The sequence below is a fragment of the Drosophila novamexicana genome, unplaced genomic scaffold (assembly GCF_003285875.2).
Source record: "Drosophila novamexicana strain 15010-1031.04,08,12 unplaced genomic scaffold, DnovRS2.1 tig00000009-arrow-pilon, whole genome shotgun sequence".
In the NCBI taxonomy this organism is placed as follows: domain Eukaryota; kingdom Metazoa; phylum Arthropoda; class Insecta; order Diptera; family Drosophilidae; genus Drosophila; species Drosophila novamexicana.
Window position 1 is genome coordinate 3,249,063 of NW_020824766.1, and position 27,329 is coordinate 3,276,391.

A 27,329-nucleotide genomic window follows, 5' to 3' on the forward strand; every position below is an offset into this window, starting at 1 on the left:
TTTCACTTTTATTTTAAAATTCGCACATAAATCTTATATAGGCTGAGTATATGGCTGTGTGTACATATACACATATATATTGGATCCAACTAGACAGCGTGTCGTGCATTTTTATTTTTTGCTGCTTGCGTTTGATTTTTTCTGTTTTTGTTTTGCCAGACGACTTAAATTTGATGTATAAATATCAGTTGGACGCTGTTTAGCACACATTTATCAATAAATGTAGCAAATAACTAAAATAGCAAAATCGTTAACAAGCAATTAATATAAATTTGTGCCTAGTATTCATATATAAAGTAGTTGCCTTTGACAATAAAACTTACGAATTGTATTATTTTGGGAAATAATTTCGACTACCTCTACTGGGGATAATAAGCTGAAGTTATTGCAGAAGCTTTCTTTTGGGTCGAAATTGAGCACTAAGACAAGCTTTTGGGGAAAGACAGCTTGCAAGTGGGGAAAAAGTAGTCAAAATTTAAATGAAAATGTCAACGGCAAGACAGTTTTCTTCAGCTTGCGTGGCTAAGTTGTCTGAGCGTCGGGCCAACAAGCGAGAGAGTGCCGGTTCAAATCCAGCAGTTTCTGAATATTTTAATATTTAGTGACCTAACTGATTAATTTGCTATCATTTTTATTATGTACAAAGAAAAAAGCATTTTCAGCACAATTCATATGCACCGGGCAAAGTCGGGTAATTTCTTCAGTTTGATTAAAGCAATAAATAGAAATCTACCTAAAATGAAAAAAAATGTACAAAAGACGAAAAATCATTTTAAGCATTTCATATAGAAATATTCTCAAAGCTAAACAAAATGTGAAAAATGTGAAGAAAAAAACTAGCCCAAGATTCAGGCACCCGCCCTTGTTGACAGGCGGCAACAAACCCTTTGCTATGCCCCTTAATAACAAAATATCGCACCTTCCCTCACTCTCGTGGTAGGCCCTTAGAAAATCTGGCAAGGAGCTTGAGGGGTTTTTTATTTTTGGACGGTTCGGGGGGCTTCAAAGCGCTTTTCAGAGGCGCCGTCGTTGTCGCTGCCAGACGCAGCGGCGTGCAAACAAAACGTCAACGTCAAAGCTTCCCGACACGTCCGACTGCGGCCCCGTGCTGTCTTCAAAGTTCCGTTCAAGAGTCGGGCCTTATCGCAACAGTCGCACAGATGTCATAGCATATATACTCATATGTTCATATACCCTTACACACACACGCACACACATAGGCACACCCGGTCGCGTTCACATTCATTTCAGTTGGGCCTTTGTATATAAGTATTTTGCGGCTGATAAGCTGCGCGCGCACATTCAAATATTTACAATAGACATTTGTACTAATTGCACTGTACATATTTAGTTAGATTATTTATAAGTACAAAAGTGTGTGTGTGTTGTGTGTGAGTGTGTGCGAGCTTAAGTGGAACAAGACAAGACAGTTGACCGATTGTAATTGCTGAAATACGTTACAAAATGGTCACGATTTGTCAATTTAAAATTTCCACACGACAGCACAATATGAGAGCAGAAAGCATCGATATGCTTAGTGATGCGATTTGATTGAGAGTATGTAGAAATAAAAATTAAAATAGAATTGATCGATAGAGGTTCTGGTAGCATGAAAATCATGCGAAATATAAATTTATCGATTAATTGAGGGATTCGAAGCATACATTTATCGATCAAATGAAATGATTCCAAACATAAATGTATCGATAAATTTATCGATAAGTTTGTCGATAAATTTAGTGATGAAACTTGATGTTAAGTGTTTTGAAAGCATCATAATCATGCTCAGCACTTATTAATATGTTTAGTTAGATACGCGTGTTGATATCATGAAAAATATAGATTCGAAATATAGATTTATCGATAAATATAGGGATGAAACCTGATGTTAAGTGTTTTAAATGCATAATGATGATTCTCAGCATAGACTTGGTGATATCTCTAGTTATACTTAGATATTTTTGATGTGCGTTCTGAAAGCATTCAAAGAGGCATTTCGTTATATACATTTATCGATAAGTCTAGCGGGTGAACTTAAGCAAGGGCATCTTACCTGAAAATATAGGGCAGATGATGACAATAAAACAAAACAAGTCATCAGTTTTCTTATTTTTTAAAAGATTTTATAAAGTTATTTTTTAACTGGAGAAGCACCTTTTATCAATGGTTCCAAAACTGTTCCAATCTCGATAGTAAAAAGACATTTTAACAAACTTTATTAGTATATGCATTTAAGAAGAAAGTTATTACATAGGAGCATTTTCTGTATATATCATCTTCATCTAGAATAAAATCCAACGATTTTTTTCTTTGGAACGCCGAAATGCCAAGAAAATATGTATCTAATACTTACACATACACTTAAAAGGAAATTCTCTTATCATAACCATATTTACAACATATGCCATGCGAACTTATCAATTACGCGCACAATAAGAATTGTTTTTATTGTCTTTGGACGGGCAGTCAATCAGTTATCGTTTTTTTTATATATGTATATACCATATATAAACATACATATTCTGGTGTTTCATGTCTGTTCTTATCAAGCCCGGTAATTAACGTGTTCTATTTATAGATATCGTCTTGTAGCAGAGCTCTACGTTTGAGACACTCTATCAATTGAATCATCAATTGACTTTTCAGTTGTTGTAGTTGTCGTCGCTGTCGGACTCGAACTCGGACCCGTCTGGGGAACGAGAGCGAGCGCACAAAGAGATTATCAAGCTGCAAAATCAACAGTAGCTGCCGTCGAGCTACTGTCTCTCATCTGAGTATTGCGGCAGTATAAAGGCAGCTCGGCTGCGGCGGCGACTCTGGCAGCATCTGTTGTTGATTGTTATTTTTTGCTGTTGATTTAATAAATTAAAACCCGTAAATTAACTGTGAAGGCAAAACGACGCGCGACAAATCAAATAAATAAATAAATGGCAAGCAAAAGCTGAAGACTCTGTGGGCATTCAACAGAGCGAGAGAGAGAGGGTGAGTGACAGAGAGAGAGAGGGAGAGAGAGTGCGAGCGAATATTCGCCAATTTATGTCGCTTGACCATTAATTGAACAATTCTAAAATCATTGTACGCTTTGAACTCTTTTTCGGGTTGGCCTCAAGCCAGTTCAGAGTAGTTCGAACTGGTGGACTCTGAAAAAATGGAATTAAAAAAATAAAGGTGTTTATGTAAGAAAAAACATTCCGTTCAATCACAACACACTTAAGAAACAAATCAGTCGATTAAATCTTTTTATATTATATATTTTTTATTATTTATTTATACAAAAATAACTTTACCTAAAAAAAATGTATTTAATTTATATAGTTGTATCTGAAGAACATATAAATATAAACACATTAATGCGAAAATGTTTATCATTTTTATTCCATCTGAAAAATCTCTTGGGGTAGTAGTTACTAGGGACGAATGGGATATGGGATATTTGGTTCAGATACATTCATATATATCAGATACATATATCTGTTACCTGTACCTAGAGAAAGCACTATGCCCTTACCTATATCTATATAAATACCTACACCCTCGAGTAGAGTATCTAGTTGAGCTCTAGAGTTTGTGCGTCTTCGTTTTTTATTTTGCTAAAGAAGTGCATCTTGGCCAAGTTTATTTCTGTTAGGTCCTTTCAGTTTTCAGCTTCAACTTTCATTCCTTTTCCTGCTTATTGCGTCCCGTCGAATTTCAAAGAAACATTTGTTTGGCTTCCCACAGTCGGAATAGGAGTCGGAGTCGCAGTAACTAACATTTGGAAGCTAAGACCGAAAATTAGCACACGTGTGCTGGCTGCTCGGACGACCCAATGATAAAGCCACTAAGCCAAAGGTATGCGACCCATGGGCAATTGTATACCACATATATATACACACACACATTCATACCAGAATATATGCCCGTCAATATGCCTTCCACACCCATTCGAAGCGCTGCTGTTTATTTAGCCACAGCTGGCAGCCCGATGACGACGACTTATCAATGGTTCCCATCTGTGTTAATGATGCCCTGGCGCTCTGATAACCGTTAGGTATCTGCCCGTACCGGCACGTGTGCACTGTTGGCCCCCCGCCCATGCTTGTGTGTGTGTGTGGGGGGGCAGGATTTCGATAAGAACGGACAGCCCCCACTTGGTGTTTGTATAATATCAGCTGTGATAAAACCTTTAGTAAACTTGAGTCTATTGGGCAGTCAATCGTCAGCTTTGCTGCAAAGTCGTTAACCCCTTCTGGAAGGTAATGCAGCATGATTGATTTATCGCTAGGGTCGACCAGGGTCCATTCGCTAGCTGTTGCAGTTCACAAAGGGCCCCATAACTTAATTGAGTCGAGTACGAGTGTGGGCTGAGCACTGTTTGCATAATCAAGACAATTCACTATTCTCATATTGATCGATGGTTTTATTAGGCCTAAAATACCTTAAATAACGACTTCAATATGGGGCAAAAAATTCAATTGTTATGTTTTTCATGAAGGGAACTTAAACAACAACAAAACGATGAGGCATAGGGATTACCTGTGTTTACTTGTGCTCTAACTGGGTCTGTTCGTGTCAGATGGAAGAACCTAATGATCAGGACTTAGTTCATGAAAAACAGAAAATACTAAACCAGCTTAAAGCTTAGTTTTTACCAGCCCGAAGCAATTCGAAGATGAAATGTCCTTCTTTTTACATATAAACAGCCGAAGCTAAGCTCAAATCTAAGCCTGGACTCAAGTAAAACAAATAGACAACTTCGATTAAATTCACAACTTTCGGTACTCAGTTATAGGGAATCTCTTCTAAAAATAATTTCGATAATTTAGAAACTCTAAATAATTGTTAATGAAGCTCTTTTAAAGCGTCACACACATATATACACATTTAAAATTTAACTTAAAAAGAAAGCCCGACCAACTTTATTCGTAAATTATGGATGATTTTATCTAACTTAGGTCATTGATAGTGAAAAAGTTATCTCTGGTATTAAAAAGTATAGATAATTCGATAAGTTTTATGGCTGCTCTGTTCTTTTAAGTCACAGAGCGTCGTCGTGGAGAGCTCTACTTGAACATAAATACTTGAGTGTGGAGCATTGAAACATGTGTGACCAGGCGCCATCTAGGATACTATATGTACATATATATGCATGTAGGCTAGCCGTTATCACACCCCTCCGCCGCGTTGGGCCTCTTGTGTGGCGCTTGGGGCAATCTGAAGTGCGGCACTTCAATTCCAATTCGACAGCAGCCAATTGCAAATCGCAGATGAAACAAGAACAAGGCTCGGGGGTGCACTCCAGTTGGCAGTTTTTGTTTTGAAGACGTCCTCCTCGTGGTCCTCCTCGTCCTCGTCCTCGTCGTCGTCGTCGTTGTTGTTCATGTTGTCGCCTGTTTCTGTCAGTTTGCTTTATCCACTTGGGACACGAAGCAGCTGCAGCGAGGGGCCCGCTCGGGGGCATAAACTGGCGTACAGTGCAGCTTTTATTTTATTTTTTTGTTGTTTGTTGTTGCTGTTGGTGGCTCCAGAGGCTCTTCACATATCCTGCGCAGAAATTGAAAAACTACAAGAGCTAACTTCAATTGAGACGTGCTCTGACCTGTCCGAGCCACGATTGAAATTCCAAGCACTGCTCGTGGCACTTCCCCCCCCAAGGGACAATCCGATAAACACTTGAATACAAAGCCATTTGATGAACGACGCCAACTCGTAGGCTCTCTGCTCGCATTACAGCTAATTACGTGGACGAGCACCCGGACGAGCACATCGACTGAGGCGCAACGAAATCAATAACGAAATTGCGTTACGCCTTTCAGTAAGGCCCATTTGGCCCATTTGGTTATATGCCATATACTCGCACCGGATAGTGTTAGTCTTAATTACAGATGAAGACGCGCCGCGATAAGGCACCAGGGCGGAGGCTGTGTGCCGCCAAAGGAAAACAAACAAATATTTACTGTGCGCACTCGCATTTAATTGCCCGGTGGTCGGTCAGGCCTCTCGACCCGACCGATGACCACAAGCCTGCGTTTGAGAGAGACGCGGCATATGGCGCTGAAACGTGAGTAGCTCACGTTTGGTTGATTGCCACGTGAGTTGAACTGGACAGCCGGTACGCTTTCCATGCAGAGATCAGCTGGCCAAAATGTTCATTATGAGCCTGTGGAAAGGCCCGAGTGTCTGTTACGGGCAAAATTTGCAGACTCCGGGCGGGTTGGACACGCATCTCTCAGCCTGCGATTGGGTGTTGAATTACTATACCTACTGCACAAATGGTTTCGTGCCATGTTCAGCTGTCTGGCTAACCGCATGACGGCACGAATCTATCGTTGGCTAGAGACTCCAATCTATGTTTGCTCACATGCGCGTCTGATGATGTTTAAGAGTGAGACCTCCATTAAACATTGCTCATGTACGCCTCGGCTTACGGCTGAATTCAGTAATTAATTCGTTCAAATTTATGTTATGTAAATTCAAACCGTGTTTCTGTTTGCCATAATATTTTCACCAACTTATCAATTATCTATTCTCACATCTCATATTTCAATACAGTTCCTTTAGCAGTCAATCATAAAACTAAGCAAAGAGGTTGCTGATTCAAATCGTGAGGTTTCGTATAACGTATATATACGTACACACATTCTTGATTTTTGTTTTATAATTTTTTTTTTTAAATAATAATTGTTATTTCTCTTAAAATATATTAAAGTAATATTAAATTATATATTCATATTTATATAAATTAATTGTTATTATATTAATTATTATTAACAATTTTTCAAAATAGTTTCTTTAAGCCAACATTTATTTGTAATACTACTTAGTTCAACTACAAATTGTTCTATTTGTTATTGTGGTTCATTTCGGTTACATCCCTTTCTTACGTTCAAATGTAGGAATTGTTCATGAGATATTTGAAAAAGATTTACTGAGACAATTACGATTACGCTTCAACACCTTCTTTTATACTTTGTTCCATTATCACATATCCAACATTCAAACATGACGCAATAAGGACGGTTACATTCGGCTGGGTTGGGTTCGTTGGCAAGGATGGTTCTTCCTGTTCTTATTTGTTGTGTTTGCTTTTTATTTACATGCGGCGCAAGTAATTTTTATATTTGCACAATAAATGTGGCGGCCTAATTGAGTTAGAGGCGTTTCGTGTGTGTAAATACAGCAAAGTGACAAGAACCCTTGAGCAGCCCACACACAAAGACACACACTGCATTTGTGCACACTCTTTTGTTTGTCTTGCTGCCTTACAGCAAAAGCAAAAGCAAGGACAAGAACAAGAAAAATATTGTTAAAAATTACGCATTTCTTACAAGAAAAGTAAACGAAAATGTATTTAGGTTAACTTGGAAATCACTTAAGCTGATTATATCTAATGCCAATTTATGCATTTTAAAAAGTTATCCAAAATCTGATTCCCAGATCGATTATTCCCGAATGAGACGCTATGTGAACTCACATTTCTGTATATTTGGGCGTGTATAATCAGTGCATCTTAATTAAGTAAGATGACATTGGTTCTGGGTGTTCCACCAGGCGATACCCGGGCTTAAATTATGCCTTAGAAACTAGAACCTAGTCTTATATTGTGAATAAAATATAGATAGTGAAAGCCTTATATTCGCTTTTGTACCCATTTGGCACAGGGTATATAAATATATGGGATAACTTAACTTATCTACCGGGTATTCGAATCCTTAAACTTGACAGCGAAGAACTTAGATTACAAAGTGGAGGACGAAATAGCAGATCCCATCTTAATGGATTCAGAAAGCCGAGACTATATACAAAATGTGTCAAGCTGGCAACTCTTTTAAAGAATTTGCAAATTGGATTCATAGAAAATTAGCTAAGAAAAAGTCAAAAAAAACTAAATTGAGTTAATCAAAGCTTAACTTAAAAGCGTATCAAATGCATGGCGCAGCGTAACATTGCTGCTGTCAACGGCTTCTGCAGCAATAGGCTCACAATGAGCTGAAGTGCCAATGGAACGACGTATTTGGTTGGCTAATGCGCACAAGATCCGTTTGGTGCTCCATGTGGCGGCCAGTGTGAATCTTGGCTATGCGCTGTACTACGACTACATGTATGTGGAGCTACCGGCGCTGGCCGTGGAGCTGCGGCTGGAACCACCCATGGGTGGAAAGTTCAAGTACCTGACCTTTCTAACAGGATTGCTGCAAACCGGATACTATATGCTAGCGCTGGGACAGGATTTGTGCCATCTGCGTACACTGCGACAATTGCGGGACTATCTGCTGGCCAGCTTTGTGGTGCCGCTGGCATTGACGGTGAGCGTGACCTTCTGGACGCTGTGCGCCATAAATCGCGAATCGATCTATCCGCCGTTCCTCGATGAGGTCTATCCCAAGTGGCTTAACCGGACCATGCACTGCTATGTGGTGATCTATGCGCTGCTGGAACTCTGCACTACAGCACATCGTTATCCGAAACGGGGCAAGGGATACGCTGGACTGGCTGCAGTCATGGGCTGCTATCTGATTTGGATGCATCTGGTGCATTACTGGACCGGCATCTGGATCTATCCCTTTCTGGACGCACTGTTCGGTCCGCTGCGCCTGTGCTTCTTTGCCCTGATCGTGGGACTGTCCTTTGTCTACTACAGGCTCGGCGAGCACATCAACTGTGTGCTCTGGGCCAATGGGCGCTAAGGACTAGAATTCGCCCAACGTAATAAAGCAATTTCCGCTTCTCCAATTCACGTTGACTGCTCGGCAGAGTTGGGGGTTGGCTAGGTGTAAAATTTGCATAGAAATGCGCTCGAGTCGCGCTGCTCGAGGGCCAACGGAAATTGAAGGCAATAATAATGACAATTGACTTGTCAAAATGTTGCGAGTACGAGTTAAAAAAAATAAAAAAAAACCAAACCCAAGCCGAAACGGACCGAGCCGGACTGCGTTGCCAAGGGTTGGCCTCAAGCAGCGAATGCATTTCGTCAGGGTTTGAGGTTTTTCTTCATTTCTTTCCTTTGCGGTCGTCGAAGCGTGGAATTAACTCAAATCGATTCGTTGCACTCGTCAAGGGGACGTGGCTACCGTTAGGGTTATAAGCGTAGCATCCACTTAAAGGTTTTCAGTTTTTCAACAGTTATAGTCGAAGAAAAGGTTTCAGACTTGGCCATGACAAGTGTATTATAATTTTACAGTTTGTTCCCAGTGCTCTTGCCAAGGTTTTGTTGAGGGGTGAGTTTAATAGAGGATATATAATCTGTTAAATGTTAAAATGGTTGCTACATAAAATTAATTCCTAAGTGTGGTAGAAAATTCGCTAGACTCGAAAAGTGCCGGGTATGAAATCAAAGAGTTGCATAAGGATGAGTAAATATTATACGAAAATCCCTTGATGTAAAAGGATATCCCAGTACGCGGCATATGAGCTGCCTAAGTGGCTCCTAAGTGTCACTCATGCAGCCCAGATGGGAAGATCATCGGTTCATATCTTCACTAATGTTCTTACGTAGTCGAGTTGTAGAGAAATAGAGTAGTAGAAAGTGGACATAGTTGATCACATGGTTATAATAATACAAACGAGCTGCCTCACACATCGAGCTATATTTAGCTGGTGATAATTGCAATTCGGTGCTCGATAGTTAAGCCCAAGCCGAATCGATTAGCGATCCCAGCGAATGCATTGCCCATGCGTGCACCAATATCTTCGATGGGTAGCCACCCCTTTGCGAATGCCAATGTCAATTCGGATCGGATGCCCAATTCCGTTTCTGTTTTAGATACATAAATCATCGGCCGGCAGCTGTTTGGGTCACGTGTAGAGAGGCCAGCTAAATGGCGACATTCAGCTGCGAATTGCTGAGAAACAGCTGAAAAACTGCAAAAGGATACCGAACATGAGTCAGTCAATCCTTTCAGCTGGGCCCATGCTTCGGCTGGGTTTTCCATGAAAAATGGAAAACATGCTGCGCACCCACACGCGGCACTTGTGCTAAAAATATTTCAATATTGAATGGGAACAGCTGAACTGCGTGCACACACACACGCACACACACATAAGGTCGCATGCCTGGGATTTGTTTATTGTAGGCCGGAACCAGGCCAGAGCGTTGCCGGAAACGTGTTTCATATGTCAGAGGAAGTGATGTTAGCTGCCTGCGCCTGCGCCGCAGCGAGAGCTCATTTGTGAATGGGCCAGGACTCGAGCTGCTCAGGTACTCGAGCTGCTCAGCATGCAAATGAACCGACAAAGGAGCACTGGGAACGGCATCAATTGAGTCATATGGCGCATGCCTGCCTGCCAGCCGCAGCCTGAGAGGATGTGCCAGGATCTGTGTCAGCTGTCGATCGAGTGCCGATTGCTGGCGACCCCTCTGGCAGAGCTGAGTATATTGTTCAGTTGTTCCACGCACGATTGATTCAATTGGCCCCTCCTCTGCATATATCATCGAGTCGAGTCGCTGTGGTCTTGTATGGCATTTAGCTTTTTCGATTTCTCCCTCCCCCTTTGTATAATTTGTGCAAATATTTTGTGAGCCGCTGGCAAACAATGGGATTCAACTTTTGTCTTCCTGCCCGCCGCACACAAATTGTCAATTTGTCACCCGCGTGAATTGCCGGGCCCGGAATGCAGAAACAGTTACAACAGTTGCCACAGCCCGACGCGAGTATCTTTCATCCATTGTGCCGGAAAATTGTTTATTTATTGTTATTCAGCGTCGTCGTCGTCCGCTCTCACAATGCAATTTCACGTTTAATTGCGTGCGTCTGTTCTCCCAAACGATTTTATAACTCTGAACAGACCCAGCAAATATGCAGGCTGTTTGTTTTACCAAACACACGCAGGTAACAATTTTAATGACACGAACACACAATTCCCAGACAAGCTCGCGGGCCGGCCTCGGCGAATCCCGCGAGCCTGCATAAGTTAACTAGATAAGGCTATTTTTTATAGCCTGCCTCTATAGAGTATATTTATATATACCTTATGCCGGATCAGTTTGGCCAGCTGGATTGGCATTGCAATGACTGCTCGCCTATCTGCTGCCCTTCCGTAACGCTCTTCTTCCTTTCTTGACATATATATATATATTTATCAAACAGGTGGGTGTACGCTGATACAATATTATCATATATGGGCACAGAATAGTTGTTCGTCTCCAAAGACACATGGCTTGACTTTATTTTATTACACAATTCTGTTTGCATTATTGATCTGTATAAAATTACGAGTCCATATATGCAAGTCTATATGTTTCTGCGCTATTCTTCTCTCAGCTTAGCTGTCTGATAAAACTATATCGTATAGATGCTAGAGTACATAGCTTTATTATAAAGCTTATGTGGGTATGCTCGTTAGAAAATTAAGTTCTTATTTGTTATTCAAGACATCTTGAACAAATTTTACGTTAATTGTTTCCATCATTTGCTTTATAACTATTGCACGAAAGAAAGAAAGAATCAAGAATCTAAAACCGAAAGTAACGAGCTTTCGTATGGAAATATAGTTTATGTATAATAACAATATAGTATGTTAAAGCTACTATTTTTTAACTTAATCCTTAATTTTATCAATTTGAAATTTCATTCACAGTGGAAAGTATCATTCGGCTAATAGTTGCCTGAAATTTCGAATACTTTGAATATTTTGCCGCAGTTTATTTAAAATAAGCGGAAATTCCATGCCAAAGATATTCAATTTTGATTTGCCTTAGCCGTATCCGTAGCCATCATCCCTGTAATCATTCTTGAAGCGGCTGCTCCTGCAACGCGTTCTGCGTCGTCGTCGTCGCCGTCGTGTCAAAAGCGATGCCCCTCCACAGTTGCCGCTCGTTGCAGCATTCCCCTCCCCGCCCATCGCATTGTCTTCATTGTCAGCATTGATTAAACTTTCTGTCTGCGCTTGTCTCGCACGACGACGCTGCTCCCCGTTGCATGCGTGAAATTTCGCCCATGTTGCACAAATTGATGTTGCATGCCACTGACGTTGTTGTTGCCATTGCCGCTGCTGCTGCCGATGCCCCTGCCTTGTCTTTTGTTGTGCTTGCTGCGCTGGTGGCATGTTCGCGAAAAGTCATGCGATTTCCTCAGACGTGCGCAATTAGGAAGGGGATATCCCGCCAGCCACTGGCTGCCGACCCCTGACAAGACGACCCTACCAGGCGAGCTGCTTTGGGGTGGGGGAACTTTTATTGTTTTAAAACTCAAGTAAAGTCAACTAAAGTATTCCACTGCGGGCGCACACTATTAACCCAATTAATGGCAAAAGTTTAGCAGCTCTGATTAGAATCAGCTGGAAACATGATGACTACAAAGCGTTACGACAGCAGGTACACATTTTGCAAAATCATGATCTCCTCCACCCAGCTCGTTGAGGTACAAATGGATTCAGGTGCTTCGTCGTGAAATTCCGGTAGATCTTTGAGCAAACGAGTGCTGCGTTCACATATTCTCTAGGCTTAATATCAGAATTATTCAAGAACTTATCGGTATTGATGGAAAAATGGCATCTTATTTCCAAAATGGATGTTGCTCAGATTTCATGTATATAAGAAGAAAGAGCGGCTATCTTTGGCATTCCGAAGATTCAATACCCTGGCTCAGAAGAGTTTTGATACGGAAGCTTAAATTGCGACAGACACAATATGGTAGTCCGATTTGAATCGGATTTGTGAGAAATTTAAAGTCAATCTTCTAAGTACTGAAATTGATTATGATAAAAAGTATTATATCCGAGAATTATGTTTGTATATAGAAGCAGCCAGACAAAGAGTCATATCGACTCGGCTGTTAATAACGATCAAGTCTATATAGTCTATACGTGCTTGGAGCTGTCTCATACTCTGCGCTAAACGTCTCATGAAATTGTCATGCCCCCTTCAAGGATATTGAAAGGATTATTTCCAAACAATATGATATATGGCATGTAGACTACAAATCCAAGAAGCGCCATTTTACGCTGTCGTTGAGCACGTTCTGAAAACGATGCGAATTTTTTGAATATATTTGTGACAAGAAAAGAAAAGAAAAATTTGTAAACATCGTCGAGAGGATGCAGAAGGCAACATGTGTTGGCCGTGTGAAGGGATTGGAGCGTGGCATATCACGATTGCGGCAATCAACAAATGGAGCGGCAACCTCATTAGTCAAAAGGAGGGAACAAAGCGCCGCAAAAAGGAATCACGACGCAAACCTCCGGCTCCGCCCACTCTCCTTCACGGTCCTCGGTCCCCAACGAGGATGTGCGGCATATGTGGCCACATTAGTCAGTGGGTCGCTGAGTGGGTGAGCATGAGCATTCACTTACAGATACCCACCCACACACACACACACACACACACGCACACGTGCGTGCTCGCGAAATGGTCTCGTTGGGGTAAACGCAGCGGAAATTGTAAATTTTTTACTCGCAAACGAAAAAAATAAATCATATGCGTGAAATGTTTGCAATGCCTCCGACTTTAACTCCTCGATGGGGCACAACGGGATAATGGGACGACAGCAGGTGCACAGTGGTTCACAGTATTGTTATAAAGCAAAACAATCTGAGCTCTCAGTTCGGATCTTTTCTTATCATAATCATAATTTAGTACCTTAACAACACATAGATGGGAAATGTTATTAAGAGCCGAACCCCATAACGCAGTATGAGGATTTTAATCTCTTCTTAGTTCACTATTTTTGTACATTTAGCTAGCATTTGTTACAGGAAATCGTACTCTAAAAAGTATGCTACAAAAATGCACAGAATACTAAATAGGGCAGGAAATGCTTACAAAACTAAGTTTGTGTGTAAAAAGATACATTCATATGGTGAATTTACCAGTTTTGAATTCGTTTTTAATCAATTTTAGACCACGGTGCTGGCCACTCTATGCCCATCAACCGAACATAAGCCCGCAAAGGATGACAAACAAAAAAAAAAGAAGGAAAAAGAAAATATAGAAAGAAAAATCTCGTAACACAGTCACAGACACAATTACGATTTTCTGCTAGGGACCAGCATACGCCATCACTTGCCACATTCCTTGCCAGCTAACGGCACACAGGGTATCTCCTGACGGAGCGACACATGGCACTTGGCTCGGATCGGATCGGGCAACGTGCTGAAAAATATTTACATATTCACAAATGCAAACAATCCCCGAGCACTCCTCGACCATGTTGGTGGCGAAAATAAAAACGTCATGTTGTTTGAGCCTCCGCCACATGATGAAGAAAGATGCGAACGGTAAATTGCTGTGTCGCTGTCTGGGGAATGGGTAGCGGGTGCTGGTTCGAGGGTGCGGGTGGGCAGCGGCTTGCTGTGGCCAACATTTCCAGTTGCCACTTTGTAATGCGCGCAAAGACGAAATAACTGGGAACAAAAAAAAAAGCAAGTAGAGTTTTCTATTCGAAAGGGTACGACTAGCAGACACCCTGTGCCCAGCACACAACTGCCATTATAAACATTCCAGCTTGATTTTATCCTTGTGGAATTTCATGGTTTAACTATCACATACAAAATTGTGTATATACCAAAGCCCTTTGTTTCTCTAAAAGTGAGATATTTTTAAATATTGGAAGGAACGATAGATGAGCTTCGAATTATGTAGAGTTTGTTCAATTCCGGGAAACCTTTAAAGTCCCCGAAAGCGACGCGTTCTCTTATAAACATTTACAGAAAATGTTGCTACCCTTTATTTTTTGACAATTTCCACTTGTTACAGGGTATAAAAAGAAGGAAATTTGCGCTGCTATGAAATCCATAAGCAGCAAGTGTTTCCTTCGGGAATAGATGGGGAGCTGGAGCAGGACCTGGCTTGGGCAAGATGAGCTGCTGATGGTTGCTTGCTTCGTTGGTTGCCTGTCAGCTGCTGTCCTCTCACACCGCACACACACACCCGGACACACTCACACACACACACACCTCGACGCTTTGCATAAAGTAATTTCGAGTGACAAGCGCGCATTGTTGGCATTTTTGGTGGCACAAGCAGAGCACCACTTCCGCCCCGCCGCTCAGCTTCTGGTTCCTATCGCGTTTCTGCTTATAAGAAATTCTATTTCTGTGATTGTCACACAGATACACACACACACATACACCCGCACTCATACATACATAAGTATATAAATTATGTGCGAAAACTTTTTGGTGAGCCGCAGCCGCCGCACAGGTGCGATCAAGTTCGTGAGGCCAGAGTTGGGGGTGGTGTGCTCCAGCCCTGGGGGCCACCGGGTAAACAAGTGACATTTTTAATTATGTCGCATTTGAAATGATGTGAAATACACTCGACACATACGCACACACACACACACACACACACACACACACATAAGCACACGCATACATATTTATTGTGTTTTTCGCATTGTTTACACCGCCGTAACTTATTTATTTAAATGCATTTCACGCGGCTGTCACAGAGCAGACCACTCCCCCCGCCCCCAAACGGCTTGCCGCACCTGCGCCACCTTCATCATCTGTAGTCGCATTTCAATTTATTGCCTGTCCTAACCTGATGGCAATTTAAATAATGTCCTGCCCGAACTGCCAACTGCCTTAACCTGATCCCAACGCCTAGCGTCCTGCCCACGCGCACGCCCACTCCCACGCCCATTCATTTGGAATTGTCACATTCGGTCGCAGCTGGCAAAAGGAAACTGGAGTCCAAATACTTATTTATTTAGGCTTTTGCAGCAACTTTTTAAAACAAACTACATTAACAGCCGACCGAAGGATATTAACAGGACTGTATATATAGTGTTTATATACATATATACTCTATCCTTTCATCCCTGCTGCGTTTTTTTTTACCAGCTGAAATTAGATTGCTCATTTTATCATAATCCTAGGATTTCTGCGAGGATAACATGAGGAAAAGGCATCAAAGCTTTACTATTAATTTAATTTGAGGAAAGTTCTACTCTTACCTAGAAACTATGTGATTATTGTATTTTCTTGTATTTGATTGTTTGTCTTAATAACAAATTGTTATCGATCAAGAAAAAGGAGGTTTATGAGTGGGCATTTCTGTGATAGGAGATCGTGGACCAATATTTACTTGAACTAATGCCAAGTCTCCACCTGAAATTTTTATGTTAACCAGGTTGAGGTTCACGATCCGAGCCAAGGTTCGAAACTTTAAGCCGAACCATCCAGATTTCTGGTTTTGACTTACATTAATCTCTTGGCTTCTAGATTTTGTTTTGTCTATTCCCGTCGCACGCAATCTAATCGCCTAGTCGCGGGTTCCCTACCGGCAGCGGATTACTTTTTTCTGTTTTTGTTTTTGGTACATTTGGATATTTTCGGGCACTTGGTTGAAAATGGAAATTACTTACTGCAAACGTGGTCCGATACGAGCAGGCATAGCTAGGTCATAGCCAAAGTTTCGGGCATAGTTTTTCTGTTGAACTTTTCAACTTTACGAAACCTGACACTTGAAATGGAGCCAGAGCCCAATGCCAACAGTGGCAATTGCTTCGGGCCTACCAAGCCAGCACACACACTCACACACACACACATAGGTACACATAGGCACACACACAAGTCCAAAGAATGCTCAACTTTAATTATCAAAAAATTGTTTTCATGTGCGACTACTACAAAGTGTGGGCTGTGCCAAGTTGTTAGCTGTTTTAGTTTCGGTTTTAGTTTAGGTTTTGTTTTAGTGCCAGGCAGCAGCAGCAGCAACAACAAAGTTGGCACAAAGTAATAAGTGCACGCCAAGGGAATTTAAATTAAGTTACAAACTTTGCATATTAAGCGCCTTATATACCCCACCAGACCCTTACTCCCCGGCAAACTAAACAAACTCGCTTGCAAATACAAACACAAAACTCGAATGAAATTTACCAATACTTGTAGTTACCCTTTCATAACCGACACACAACCACATAATAGGGCTACACTGTAGGGTCTGTACACAACCAACAACAAATGCTCGATTTCTGTATACCCTGTACCATGGACATATTCCCATATAAAATTCCCATGAAATAAACTGTTAAATTAAAATAAAAGAGATTCAGGCTTATCTGAAAGATTTAATTTCCGAATACAATATCAAATATCTTAAGCAAGCGATATCTAGTTGAGTTCATATATTTACAAATATTAAAATAAAAAACTAAGAATAAATAAATTTAGTAAGAGATGCTATAATTTCCCTTAAACGTTTTTCTTAATCATTTCTCAAGTCTTTCTCCAAATTCCTCACATATATTCTTTTTGATTTTCTTAAACTGCTCATGCACATTTTGGCCTGCCTGCTAGGCGCAAGTTACAGGGTATTACAAAACATTATGTTCCAGATTTTAGGCCAGCGCTGTTCACTTCAAAGCTCTCGTTTATTACGGAATGCAGCATTTGGGCATCGTTTGGCTTTGCGGCGGGCCGGAGTGTGGAGTGAAGGCGTTTGTTCAGGAGGGGGGCAAGAACTAATTCGGCAACGAGGGCTTACATGATTTTCATATTAATGCCTGGCTGGCATAGGCGATATGGCAGCTTGTTAGTCGGAAACATTCGACATATATTTTATTTTTGTTTTCCTACTTTATTTTGCATTTTTTTTTTGTTAGGTTTCCCATGAAGTGCTCCTGGGTTGAAGCCTATTAAAAATGATGTTTGGGGCTTCTAAATTGCAAACTTTGCTTTTATCTAGCCGTTGGGCAAAAATACCAGATGAGATTTGGAGTAGTTTGGGGCCCGTTGTGGCTGAGATTCCTTTCCAGATTGCTTCAAGATTGGGGTTAAGAGCAGCAGCAGCCATGAGTGCGATACACATTTTGTTTTTATTCGCTTTTTTTATTTATTTATTTTTTTTATTACCAAATGACATTTAATGGCATTCAGTTGCTGTTCTTATCAACACGCCAAAAGTGGACGTGGACGTGGGCGTGGTCGCTGCCCGAACGGCAGACACGCTCCAAAATTTTATGATGTGTAAATGGCAAATTAAAACCGACAGACGACCAACAACTTCTGCACTTTGCTCAAGGCTGACCGCTCCGTTGCGTTCCGTTTCGTTTGGTTTCGTTTAATATTGAAATATAAGATCATAAAATATTATATGTTATTATATGCACGTAAGCGTTCGGTTTCTCATTTTGTCAAGGCAAATCAAGAACGAAAACAGGTCGTAAAAGACATACAACAACAACAACAACAGCACAAACTTGAGAATGTTTCGCACTATCTGTAGCCGAATTCAGCTCTGCTGTCCTTTACGACTGCGATAGGCCCGCAAAACCATGCCTGTTACCATTCCCACTCCCCATTTCTCCCTCAATCCCCATTTCCCGGCTGCCTTTGATATCTCTGCTTGCTCGGGAGTGTGATAGCACATTAAAACCGCACGCGTTTCGCTTTTATTATTGCTGCAGGGGAATCGCTGGCATCGATGTGTAGGTAGGTGTGTTCCCAGACTCTGGGCTGGGCTGAGCTGGGCTGGTTATATCGATGATGTTGCCTGCTACAAAAATAATCAAGTGCAATCAACTGTTAACAATTTATGACATTTATTACAATTTTAATGTCGAACGCTCAGCTTTTGCCTCGCCGTACTGCTTGATTCCCCATTTCTCTTTGTTTCTGTTTGTTTTGAGTTGGGGGAAGGTCTTAAAAATTCGGGCACTTTGATAACAAGCTCTTGACCAGAAAACTTAAATGTTTATTTTTATCATAACCTTTATTTTTTCAAATAAAATTAACTATTATATACCGAAGTTATATCATAAATTAATTGATGAGATTTATATACTCTATATACTCTATTTGGTCGGCGGAATCTTCTTTGACTTACACAGCGTTGAAAAATGAAAAACACAGCACAATTCGGGAGCACAGCCAGTTTTGAATACGACCAAAATAGGGTTTGTTTAAGCCGTTTTCGCTTTATTGAATGTGTTATGCAAATGCTGAACGTGTGTGTGTGTGTGTGTGTGTGTGTGGTAGTTATTAGCATGTGCCATGTTAAAAGGGGCACAATTTGAATATTAAATGGAAAGGGCTGGGCAAGGCAAAGTTGGAAAAGCGGAAAAGTGGAAAAGTCAGCTAAGCGAATGCAATATGCATTGAAACACGTTGTGGGATATAATTTTTTAATTGACGGGCTCCCGGGCGTTACGAAGGCTAAAATTGAACCCAATGGAGCGATGGGAACGAGAACATGTGCCATTAGGATGGGGCTGCAAAGGAAGGCAATTCGCAGTAGCAATTTATACATCAATAATTGAAAAACTTGAGCCAAATTTGCTGCGTAACTTGAAACTAATTGCCAATTAAAAGTTAAATGAGTCACATCTAAAATTTATAAGCTGTTAGGCAACAACAACATCGCCTAACAGCCAGCTGGCAGATTGGCATCACTCGCTAACTCCAGCCATATTGCCAGATTCCCAACAATTTGAATATATATATATATATATATATATTGTCGTAATAGGAATCCAATTGGAAATACTTTACTTCGCTTGACTTGGGCCACATTCTTTGGCTGAGTTCACCGAATAATCGCAATCAGCATACGCCCGACTCCTGCTGCTTTTCATCTAAACTTTTTGAGTTGTTTTTGGAAAACTGTTTAGCATTTGAAAATAATTCTTCAAGCGTTTGAAACACGATGAAAGATGTCAAATTTCCAGCACAAAGACAACGATGAAAGCTGTGAAAATGGGCAGGGTCTGAAACGGGTCACAACTTTGCATATAATTTACGTTTTCTATTAAAATTTAAACATGCTTTTTATTTAAATTGAGCTATAAGTTTTCTGGCCATAAAACAGCCGAACTTTGGAAACAAGTCTGCATTTGAAGCAAGCAAAATTATTTATGAAGGCTGGAGGAAGCACGGATGTTAAGAGCCGACGCAAAAAGAAAGTGCCCAAAAATCGCTCAATAGTTTCGCTCGACATCTTCTTCCTTTGTTATTCATTAGAGTAATATTTGTTGTATGGTGGGCATATGTTCCCTATTGCTAGTTAATTCGACTAAAGACTAGATACTGAAACCCATCTGTAAAGGTGTATAACCCTCTGCAGATTGAACCTGACCAACAACAGTTCATATTTCGATTTCGCAGAAAGACCGGGCAACTAATCCCGACTAAGGGCCTCTTTGGACCACAATATAAGAAATTTTACAGCCCATTTTTGTTCTATTCAATGCACACATATCATCGTCAGCCTGTAGACAAATCAAATAAAAAAAGGCGAAAAAACACTGTTTCAACGTGTACATTTCAAAAGAGAATCCGAGCAGAGTTCTTTGTAAACGTGTTTAAAACTAGAGCCCAGTGCGAGCCGTGCAAACAATGCATCGCATTGTGTTGAGAAGCAGGCGCAAAATGTGAGTGGGAGCAGGAACCGGGAAAGTATTAGGAGCAGTAGCTGCAGGAATATCCTCTGGCAAAAGGACATAGTGCGCACTTTTGTGCGTTTTGCATGAGGGCCAAAGAATCGAGAGGAGTTCCTGACTTGAATACGAACTATGCCAACTACGTGCACCTCGCCCACGTGAAACAATGCGAACAAACAATGCAAAGAGCCGGCAAAACCCCGGCCAAATAGCCATACAGCATACAGATACACGCACACTCGCTCACGCACACACACACTCACGCACACCCTCCCGAGTAGAAAGAAGTAGCAATTACAATGGACAAGTTGGATAAACGGACGCAGTGCCGCCTGGTGCTGGTAAATATGCAGTCCAAGTATGTCCGTGAGTAAACACTACCAAAGTGAACCTGAACCTCACGTCCAGAGCTCAGAGCTCTGCTCCGTTTCGAAAGTTCATACCTTTATCTGCATCAGATGTCAGAACGAGTAAATGCCTCGGCTTCTGTTCAAAGTTTGATGTGGAAGAAGCACAAAATATACCTAAAATATTCTCAATTAAACACGGAAAACTAAGGATATCTTGGGCTCGTCGAAGATTTTATGCTTTGTAGAAATTCCTGTACTCTCACAAATCTGCGAAAGAGAGATTTGTGAGAGTACAGGAACCCAATTTTCGACCGATTATTCCTATGGAAGCTAATTGATCTAGAATATGGGGAGTATCTAGAATTATGGGGTAGAAGACGCCTACTTCCACATATCATGACAAAATTATAATAATCCTTACAAGGTTATAATAAATCTGAGATTGAGTACTGTATTTAAGACTAGTAGTCAGAAATATTGGAATAAAATAAAAATTCTTGATTATTCGACATTAATTGCTTTAATTAACTCATACTCCAATGTTTAAACAATTGTCGATGTTCGATTGGGGGTATTTTAGTTAAAACATTTGTATTCCCATTCAACTCCATGCCAGCGATCGGAACACGCATCAGCCCTTTTGATGGGCTCTTATCTGTGGGGATTGTCATGTACATTTGAAAAATGTAAGCAAATGTTGTAGGTCTTTATACGGGGACCAATATCGCATATCAATCCTAATAGCAGCTGCCGCGTTATCATTGAATCATGCCCCCGGGAATTTTATGTCAATATGTACGCATTTCTATTAGCCGACTATCAGGAGTTGTCCCAACCATTACCATTACCAGAGCCAGCCGCCCCCAAGCAAGTCAGTCGTTGGTTCATTTAGCCAAAAGCTTTTCATTTTCTTCCTTTTTTATTTTTCTTTCCCTCTTTGCTCTTTTGCTTTGACCTAGACATGTGTAAGCTCATGTGTGTGTGTGTGTGTGCATGTTACATAAGTATTTGCCCTCTGTTTGCAAAATACGCACATTTTTACCCAATTGACATTTTAGCTAAAAGTCTTTGCCATCAACGGCACGGAAGTGGTGGGCGGGATACAGACCGTAGCAGCCAAGACCGAGCCAAACAAAAAACATTCCCAGTTCTAGAACCAGTTCCGGTTCCTGTTCCTGTCCTGCTTCCCGCAGGCAAACGACCAACAAACAAAGGTGGCAGTCGCTGCTTCTATCTGCTCCTGTTTATGCTTGTATGTCCCAAGGTTCCCGTTCCCCTTTCAATCTCTATCACCCTTTCTTTTGCTCCATATATCTCGCTCTCTCTCTCTTCCACTCTCGGTTTTTCTGGCATTTCGCTAATGGTGTGTACGCTATAAAGCCGGCTAATGCCCATAGAACCCTTTCACTCTGACTCTGTCCCTTGGCCCTATAATTGCCGTCCTTCGTTTGGGCATGCGAAAAAATATAAGTAGTATTGAGCTCTCCCCCTGGTGCCTTTTGTAAAAGGCAACAATGGCCATGGAAAAGCAAAGGTCCTCAAAGGCTGTAGAGTAGTAGGAAAAAAAAGAAATAATAATAATAATTGAATGGAAAAAGTAACATTTTGTTGCATTTATGTAGCTGACTGATGGATGGCTGCATACTTAGGATCCCTGGCACGGAACCCCGGAGAGTGTTGTCATGGCCACTGATGTGACTGTTGCGATAATTGCGGGTTTTCCACAGGAAAACAACAATTGAAACGGTCGATTGTGGTGCTTTTTTTTGTGGCAAACAGCACCTTTATCATCATCATTTGTCGCGTTGATTTCAAAACTGAAGATTCTGAATATCGAACCTAAAATGTGTTTGGCTTATTTACATAATTATTATCAATCACTTTGCTAAATAGTTCTTTTTGATTAACCTAGTTGTTATTCTGCATCAATCTATAAAATAAAGAATCGATTTACCCATGTGAGCTATCCTCCCTTCTACTTCTTGTTTGCCCTCCTTGTCCCCTTTTCACTTAGCTATTGGAAAAACGTTCTTGAATAACTTTGATATCCATAGTCGGATCTAATCAAGTTTTCGAGAAAAACAATTTCCCAAATTTATTGATAATATTAAAACGAGCCAGCCTATCCACAAACTATGACAAAAAATATTTTAATTTCGTGTCTATCTTTTCTAGTTCCAAGACAGGCTAGGCTTTAAAGACTGATCGGAAATATATATGTATATATACTTTGTGCCGCAATGCTTCCTTCTGCTATATACATACATACTTTCATTTTATTCACATAGCCAATATAGCCTTTGCAATGGCTTTTAACCAACACTGGCCATAATGCTCTTCGTCTGGGATTCTAAACCTGATTCTTGTTGATAAGTCGCCAATAATCTTCTGTTCATTAGAATACTCTTTGCAAAATAAAAGCATCCAATTGCCAATCGATTCACAGAAAGGACATTCATGCGGAACAGACACAACATGCATAAAAAGATTAAACTGTTCTTCGTGTTTTTTTGGATTGGCATGCAGGTGTGTTCGTTTCTCATTTGCCTAAAACCTCTTTAAATATTGTGGACCATAGCCCCAAAGGCAATCAGAGAAACTCAATTACGAGGACTAGATGAGAAAGGAGCAGATGGGGTACCCAAGCTCCCAAGACCCAGGACCCAGGGCCAAGACGTAACGCAACAGTTAAATGGGTCATTTGGTCTATTTATCATTTTTGACTGGCTCCACGGGCCTGGTCTGAGCAGCAGCAGTTGGTCATTCAATTTGTGCGCTATAACTGGCAGCAATCAATCAAAATGCGAAAAGCACAAATAGACCAAATAGACCGGGCCAAAGTGGGCCAGAGCTGGGTCTCAACCCTTTTCGTGAACTACAATCTAAACACGTGAAATTGGGTAATCGTTTGTGCGTCTGAGTTGGACAACCCCCCCGAGTCTTTTGAAACCTATCGGGTTCGCTGCTCTGTGCTGGTCCCACTGCGAGTTGAAAGTCCTTAAATCGATACTTGGAAGACAAATGGTCCGATTTTCCAGCAGCAGCAGCTGCCCCCAGAGCCAACAAAATATATACATTTTGTAGCCAAATAAATAAATTTGCGTGTATACACGAGTATTTTAAATTGCTTGTTCTCTGTAATTCAATCAAAAATTGAAATTGAAACGTAAAAAAATACGCTTCCATCTGAAGCGAATTGTACTTGGCAGACATTATTTTAAATTAGTTGGACTTTCAACCAAGGCAAGACGATACTCTGTAAATACATTCATATTGATTAAACCGAGAAGAATATAAAAATAAAAGTTTTCATTTTGCAGAATTATTGTATCTAAGGCTTGGCCTCATTATTAATACACCGCATCACGCAGCAAACTTTCAGTTTGTGGCAAAGTTGATCGAATTTTACATCAGTGCTGACATCGAGACCCAAAACAATGGCACAAATTTATAAATAAGTTATGCAATTGTGAATTTTGAAGGGATTTCATCGATTTGCTGCAGAAGGAAGGCATAAACTTTGCTTGAGAACTGAAAAGGACTTTTATATCAGGATCAGGAAGGCGAATACGTGCAGCCTTTTGGCATTACATCTTCATTTATCTCAAGTGATTTACACTTTTGTGTTTTGTCCGCCAGCTCCTTGCCTTGTGTCCTGCTGTGCACATGAATAATGCATTGTCATTTAGCAACAGTCCGTAAGCTTCATTCTGAACATTATCATCGTCATCGTAGCTATCATCATCATTATTATCATCATGTGGTTCGCCACATCAACAACTGTTGTTTAAACCTATTGAATTACAAATTTATTCTCAAATTGTGTTGTTGCAACTGATGCGTACGTTTCCTGCCCCACGCCTTATCGCGATTTGCTTAATTTACGACAATGCCAAATGCAAAATGCAAACTTTAACAATTTTGCGAGTTAGCAGTTAAGGAATATAGAGAGCAGAAGCAACAATAAAATTATTTGAATTTATTCAAAGCCGAATTTAACTTTTTACTAAAAAGAAATATATAACGATATAAATATCGCATTATATAGCTGTCGGTTATTATGCTTCATCTGAATACATTTAAGCCCACATAAAGTCCTTAATCGTTCAATTTAATCATTAACAGATTGATATAATCCAAGAATAATAATTCTGATTTGAGACGACAGTTAAAAAGGGAAGTGCAGAGAGTCAGGAGAAGTCGGCAGAAAATGATGAAAATCAAAACGCAACTCAAAACCCTGCAATAGAAATTTTCAGATCTGTTCAGAAAAGCAATTACTGCTAATCTATGTCTAATAACCGGACAGCAGACCGCATGACAGGGCAAACAAATGAAATACCGTAACTAAACACAAGACGCAAAATGCTCATTCGTCAGCGTCAACTAGATACAAAATCGGGGAAGGAACTGCTCAAAAACGCAGCTCTCTAGGCCAGCAGACATTGCTAATTGCGCACTCGGACTAAGCACAATCTGATGAAGATTACAGGCTCACGCATCTATCGTGACAGCTACTACTTACCTGTTGGCAATTACGAGGGGGCGTGGCCCGCATAGCTGCCAAAAAGGAGCAGAAACTCGCTCTAAAGAATCCGTGTCAACTGGAGTCTGAGTTACCATAAAATATACATATGTGTGATGTGCTCAAAATAAAAATATTAAGTTGCTCACAATTGGTTTCTGTGACCACTTTATTTCATTTTTCTTTACTTTTACTCAAATTTCATTCCACCTCAATTTTTGTATATCCAAAATCTTTTCAATATCCATGCATTTGCTTACCGTAACAAAGCGTTAAAAACTCTAGATAATTATCATAAGTTTAGGATATTGTTAAAATCAATCTAACAAACCCACTTTTGATAATTTCAAATAGTAGAGTATTCTTCGTGTATATTCAGTTAATCAGTTGAAAATCTTATAAAGATCTGATGCAAATGTTTTCGCTGCCAGGGTCCAATGTCATTTGTTGGACGATGCAGATGAGGATTGCCACAAGTATTTACTTTCTGGACTGTTGATCATATGGCCAGCCAGATGAACCCTGAATATAGAGGCTTAGGCTATATAAAACAAGGCGCAATTTCAGATTCCAATTGAGAAATGAATGAACATTTCCATACAGATTTTATATTTATAGTTTTAACACTGGGTGTGTAGGCAAATATACTACTTATGTCGAAAAAACGAAAACAAAAAAAAATCATTTAGTTGTTGGCTAATTTTGGTCAAGTATTGGATGCACGAAAGGAAATTCCAACCGTTTTTAATGAATACATAGCAGAAAAGAAGCCTCCTTCTGTTGAAAATTTCAGTGTCAAGGATTAAGAATCAGTCGAAAGTAACTTGTCTATTTTACCGCCCCCTTCTTGTAGGAAGTACGACCTTCGACGCTCTTGTCATTTGGTACCGATTCCTTCTTCGGTTTCTTGGCACGTTTTGGGGCTTGTCGCTTGTCCCGTATAAAGGTATAAACGCCACAGGTGGCCGTCACAATCATGGCCAAAATGAGAGCAAGGCCAATGCGCACTAGCCATGTGGCATGCTCATAGTCCGTATCCAGCCAGGTTGTGTGGTAAACCTTATCAATGGCACGAATGTATTGTATATAGGCTTGTATAAGTACACCATTTGGATGCTGCCAGAAGGGCATTGGCTCTGTTTCCTGCCATTTTGTTAGCGCCAGCTCCTTGAGCTCATCAACGGTCTGAGCCAACGGCAGCTTTCGGAATACACCATCTTTCACATGCAAAATGGTGGGCAGATCTTGCAGCGAGAATCGCCTGATCACCGTCTCCGAATACTCCAGTTTCATGCTGGCGACAATCATTTCGCTCTTCTCCAGATGCTTCTCATGTGCGAACTTGCTCCATACGCGATTAAATTTTATGCAGGCCATGATCAGCGGCACACAGAAGCCGATCATCCACTCGCCCTGCAGCATCAGCTCCCACGAGCTCTCATCCAATATAAATTGTTCATTATTTGGATTCTCGTTCGTTAGGCACTGCTGCAGTTCGCTGCCAACGCCGCACGCCAAGAGTAGCGCAGCGCACCAAAAGTATGACCAGATTTTCATAATATTTAATATTATAGTTTTTTGTTTTCAAAAAAAAAAAAAGCTAAATAAATATATACACAATAAATATGGCAGCTCTCACGTTTTGCTAGAAGCTGTGAAAGAGAAGCAAAGCTAAGTCGTTTAGCAAGGCCTCCTGATTACAGAAAGATCTTGTTAACCAACCGAAAAACATTTATCATAAAAATGTAAAATTCCATGCCTATGCCTATCCATCAAAGCTGTTGCTATAAAATTTGCCAGTTCAACAGCAGCTTTCGAAATTGAAGGGCTTAGCTTTTAGATAGACGCGTTCATAGACAGACGGACACACTACATCGACTAGGCTATTAATTATGACAGAATATATATAGTTGGTGAGGTCGGAAATGCCTCCTTCTTCTCGTCACATACGTTTCAATAAAATACACAAAACAAACAGAATCAGATCGCGCGAGTGAACAGCTTAATAAGATGGCAAGGACTCTCACCTTGAAAACAGTTTTATTCAACTGTTAAGAGGCTTAACATGTAAATTTGGAATTGGATAAACGTCGCAGCACAGAATTTACCGATTGCAAAAATAAGAAACGAATACAAGGAAAGAGGATTGAAACT

At 40.6% G+C, this 27,329-nt stretch overlaps 3 protein-coding genes across 3 annotated transcripts in view; 2 read left to right on the plus strand and 1 right to left on the minus strand.

The window, feature by feature from the left end:
• Window positions 1-7,315: 7,315 nt before the first annotated feature.
• LOC115769674 (androgen-induced gene 1 protein) lies at window positions 7,316-8,863 on the plus strand. Its single transcript, XM_030714593.1, has one exon. The coding sequence runs from the start codon at window positions 7,980-7,982 to the stop codon at window positions 8,664-8,666; it is 687 nt and encodes a 228-aa protein (XP_030570453.1). The 5' UTR covers window positions 7,316-7,979; the 3' UTR covers window positions 8,667-8,863.
• Window positions 8,864-9,182: 319 nt separating this feature from the next.
• The window catches only part of LOC115770609, a 31,079-nt gene continuing 12,932 nt past the window's right edge, over window positions 9,183-27,329 (plus strand). Inside the window, exon 1 of the transcript XR_004018873.1 lies at window positions 9,183-9,197. The gene's annotated coding sequence lies outside the window, so the exon portion shown is untranslated. The remainder of the gene's footprint in view (window positions 9,198-27,329) is intronic.
• On the minus strand, window positions 25,749-26,769 carry LOC115770591 (thioredoxin-related transmembrane protein 4-like). Its single transcript, XM_030715926.1, has 2 exons — window positions 26,013-26,769; window positions 25,749-25,952 (listed from the first exon to the last, which is right to left on the minus strand). Exons 1-2 carry the CDS (start codon window positions 26,730-26,732, stop codon window positions 25,920-25,922), a joined length of 753 nt encoding a protein of 250 aa, XP_030571786.1. The 5' UTR covers window positions 26,733-26,769; the 3' UTR covers window positions 25,749-25,919.